The following is a 4361-nucleotide window of genomic DNA, read 5'->3' on the forward strand; positions in this document are numbered from 1 at the left end:
TAAAAATCGTTGTGTTCCACTGGTCGGAACACTAAAATGTTTAGTGTACCACTGGTCAGAACACTAAAAATGTTAGTGTTCCACTGGTCGGAACACTAAAAATGTTAGTGTTCCACTGTTCGGAACACTAAAAATCGTAGTGTTCCACTGGTCGGAACAATACAAATCGTAGCGTTCCACTTACTTGAACTGTACTGGTAGTGTACCATACACGTCTGTTTTGTTTTTTGAGGTAAAATGAGATCAAATAATAAAAATGAATATAGCTTTATTTGCAATTACAAAATATTGGTATTTTGGCCAGTTTTTGTGACAAAATTATACAGCTTTGGATAAAATTTTCATTAATTTACTGAACGAACATGATTTTTCAAATAAAATTAGGAGATCTCCTTGTAAAATGTTAGTATGAAAATTTTTTTCTTAAAAAAATTATATCTACGATTCATACTTTTAGGAAATTTTATCAAAAATATTCAAAATTTGGTGATTGGCACACAATCAACATAATTATTACCTGCTTATTCATGAAAAGAAGTGTACAAGTTACGCGGATATGAAAAAAGTAGTTTTATGATTTTGGGATAAATATTACAAGACCACATACAGGTACCATATAAAAACCGAATTTCATATTTCCGATCAGCGCAATCGATTATAACCCAAAATGCAATTCAATGGAATTTTCAGTTATGAGTTGGCCGTCACTAGACGCCCTTTTTTAGTTACAAAATATTTATTATGTTAAACTGTTGATGTTAATATAATATTACTATTTTTTTAAATAAAAAATAAACCAATACAAATATAAAAAGATATTTTATTTATTAAATTATTGAAAAGCAATAAAAATATAAATTTTATTCATACAAAAATAAAAGATGAATACATAATTTTGTTTTCCGACAAATGGAACACTACGATTTTTAGTGTTCCGACCGCGGTACGCTACAATTTTTTAGTGTTCCGACCGCGGTACACTACGATTTTTAGTGCTCCGACAGCGGTACACTACGAATTTCGTTGTGCTCCGGAACAGTAACACTAAAATATTTTTTAATGTTTGTGTACCGGAACACTAACGCTAAAATTTTTTTAGTGTTTGTGTTCCTGGTACGGTACACTACGATAGTGTACCGTTTTTTTGCGAACACTGATTGTAAATCGATTTAAAGCAAACTTGACACACGCTATTCGGTATGCTGCACTGTTTAAAATTTAATCTCAATCAGACACCTATTGATTAATTGGTGTACAATAAACATAAATAAGTCGAAATTATATATGGAAGCTACGATATATCTAGCTGACGATATACAATGCTGTAAAAACTTAAAGAATAATTTATATTTGAAAATACCTCGTTATCCCACAAAAAATCTGTCCAAAATCCAAATATTTGATTTGGTTGAATTCCAATTGTATTATCTGCTCAATTACATTTGACTGTCTGTAAATGAACGATAACCCAAATGTTTATCTCTAAGACTTGCTCTGCCGCCTTTTCGCATGTGTCGTTTTAATTAATTTGTCTAGAGACTTACAAAATTTTTGCGAAAGTCATTCTGTGTGGTGGGTTCTTTTAGAAGTCAAGTGATAAGAGGTCTCAGATTTTTTCCTTAAAAGGTAATTGATCAGCCAGCCATATTGAAATCGAAACATTTTTAACCACCCCTTTATGTTTTTTTAGTATCAATGTTGGCAAAATTGTAATTGCTTTAATTTTTTTCCAAGAAAACAAAATGTCTACATATATTCCCCTTTTCGCCTTCACTCCCCACCCCACGTCATGGGACCATACGGTCGTCATAAATCTATTTTTAATCAGATAATTCATTTCTATTGAATGACAATAAACAAATCGATTTCAAATAATCAAAGTCTACTGTGAACACACAAAGTTTGCGGATAGTAGATAGATAGCATACCACTATTAATGATAAAGAAGATAAGTCGCATAACCTGAAAAGTGTGTGACGTACAGGCAAAAACATAAATAAGTATTGTGATGCGCAAACTGTACATATACTGCTAATGTGTACGTCACATGTATTATACATAATGTTTAATTTAAATTATATAATTTATAAATTCTTAAAAATTTTTTCATAGAGTTAATCATCATCGTCCAATCATACGAGGGCAGATTAATAATGGGTTCGTTCGTTTAATCAATAATTTGTACAAATTATTAAAAAAAATTGAGAGAGGATATTTGACTGCAGTGTTACTGAGTATTTGCAAATTCTTATAAGGAAAATTTACTCAGTAACAAGACTCAGTATGAAAACGTAAACAAAGTCGAAATTTTTGACATTAGACTTGAGAAAAAACAGCTGTTTTCCGATTTCGATTGCTATCTTGGTGACCTTATTAATAGATCTTGATCGTTTCCTTGTGGTCATGATCCAATAATAAGGTCGTCCGATAAGGCCAGATGATTTCAGCCGAGCTGTCAAAATGCTTTCAATTTTAATCCAAAATTATCTATAACGATTACTTCTAAACACGAGTTTTTTATTAAATCATGAAATTTCTTGTACTACCAGCTGATATTTAATCAGCTGTTTTGTTAGGTTTTGTAAACAATCAATAAAATTGTTCTCAATTTCCATTCATTTTGTCTTTAATCTATAGGCAATTTTCTGTATGCCTTTTAAATAGTTTAGACCATATATTCTAACAAAATTCTCCATCTCCTTTTTTATACTTACAGTTACTGACATGGATGCTACATCCGATAGTAGTCGAAATTTGTCAGGTGTCTGTCAAAGTGCCTGTGGTGGTTCATCGACCCTCGAAGAAGACCACGATGATCTCAATGCCAAAGAAGATGATATGACATTTTGTATGTCGAACTATGCAAAAGAAGCTCTCAAAATGATGTTTATGATGCGTTCCCATAACATGCTAACCGATGTCATCTTGGAGGTTAAACATGAACTATTTCCAGCCCATAAAGTTGTACTGTCGGCAGCATCACCATATTTTAAGGCCATGTTTACCGGTGGTCTTAAAGAAACCGAAATGTCACGTGTTCAATTACAAGGGGTTAGTATTTAGTATTGGATAGGATTTCCATTTCATACCAAAGCTCTGGAAAAATCGATTGTCGACTAACAAACACAAAGGGTTTTTCTTAACATATTCATTAGGTGTGCCCAACAGCTATGGGTCGTATTATATATTTCATGTATACGGGACACATACGGGTGACCGAGGTGACGGTTTGTCAATTATTACCTGCCGCAACCATGTTCCAAGTGCCAAATGTGATAGATGCCTGCTGTGCCTTTTTGGAGCGTCAGTTGGATCCAACGAATGCCATAGGGATTGCAAATTTTGCCGAACAACATGGTTGTACGGAGCTGCAAAAGAAGGCCAATCATTTTATAGAACGCCATTTTACTCAGGTGAGAACCATGAACCTTAACTTGCACATAACGCAACTAACCTCTCATATTTCTCTCCAGGTTTGCCAAGAAGAGGAATTCCTACAATTATCTGCCTATCAGCTAATTGCCCTTATTCGCCGCGATGAACTCAACGTTCAAGGTGAACGTGAGGTGTACAATGCCGTACTGAAATGGGTAAAATACGACGAGGAGAATCGTTATCCGAAAATGGAACATATTCTCTTTTCGGTACGCTGTCAATTTTTGACACCAACATTCCTACGCGAACAAATGAAAAACTGTGATGTGTTACGTAAAGTGCCAGCATGTCGTGAATATTTGGCGAAAATTTTCAAAGACTTGACATTGCACAAAAGGCCCGTGGTAAAGGAACGTAAACCGAATACAACACGTATGATATTTGTGGCTGGCGGTTTCTTCCGTCAGTCATTGGATATACTCGAAGCCTATAATGTAGATGATAAAACATGGACAATGGCCCAAGGACGAACCCTATTGAAATTCAGAAAAATTGGTTCATATTTAGATATAGCTCCCATATATCATTTCGTCCGATTTTATGTAAATGGTGTACCAAAGTCCCTATATATCTTTCGATTTGCACGAAATTTGGTATAGCGCACTGGATTGAGTCTAGAATGAAGTACGTGAAGTTTTGTGAAAATCGGTTCCGATTTAGATGTAGCTCTCATATATCTTTTCGTTCGATTTAGTGTAAATGATGTACCGAAGTCCCTATATACCAATTTGCACGAAATTTGGCACAGCGTATTGAATTAAGCCTGGAATGATGTGTGTTAAGTTTCGTGGAAATCGGTTCAGATTTAGATATAGCTCCCATATATATTTTCGTCCGATTTAATAGAAATGACGCACCAAAGTTCTTATAAATCGTTGGTTCAATGTCATGTCAATGTTCTTCCAAAAATGATTAGGAGACTATGT

The 4361-nt window shown here is 34.1% G+C and overlaps 1 protein-coding gene across 1 annotated transcript; it reads left to right on the plus strand.

The window, feature by feature from the left end:
• Positions 1-2153: 2153 nt before the first annotated feature.
• Positions 2154-3893, plus strand: LOC133329443 (kelch-like ECH-associated protein 1; the record flags this gene model as incomplete). Its single annotated transcript, XM_061537919.1, has 4 exons — positions 2154-2157; positions 2717-3051; positions 3156-3413; positions 3474-3893. Coding segments are annotated over exons 1-4 (1017 nt in total), but the record flags the coding sequence as incomplete, so codon positions are not given.
• Positions 3894-4361: the final 468 nt, after the last annotated feature.

The sequence above is a fragment of the Musca vetustissima genome, unplaced genomic scaffold (genome assembly GCF_032173495.1).
Source record: "Musca vetustissima isolate MV318-11 ecotype Yass unplaced genomic scaffold, APGP_CSIRO_Mvet_v1 utg23282, whole genome shotgun sequence".
NCBI classification, from domain to species: Eukaryota; Metazoa; Arthropoda; class Insecta; order Diptera; family Muscidae; genus Musca; species Musca vetustissima.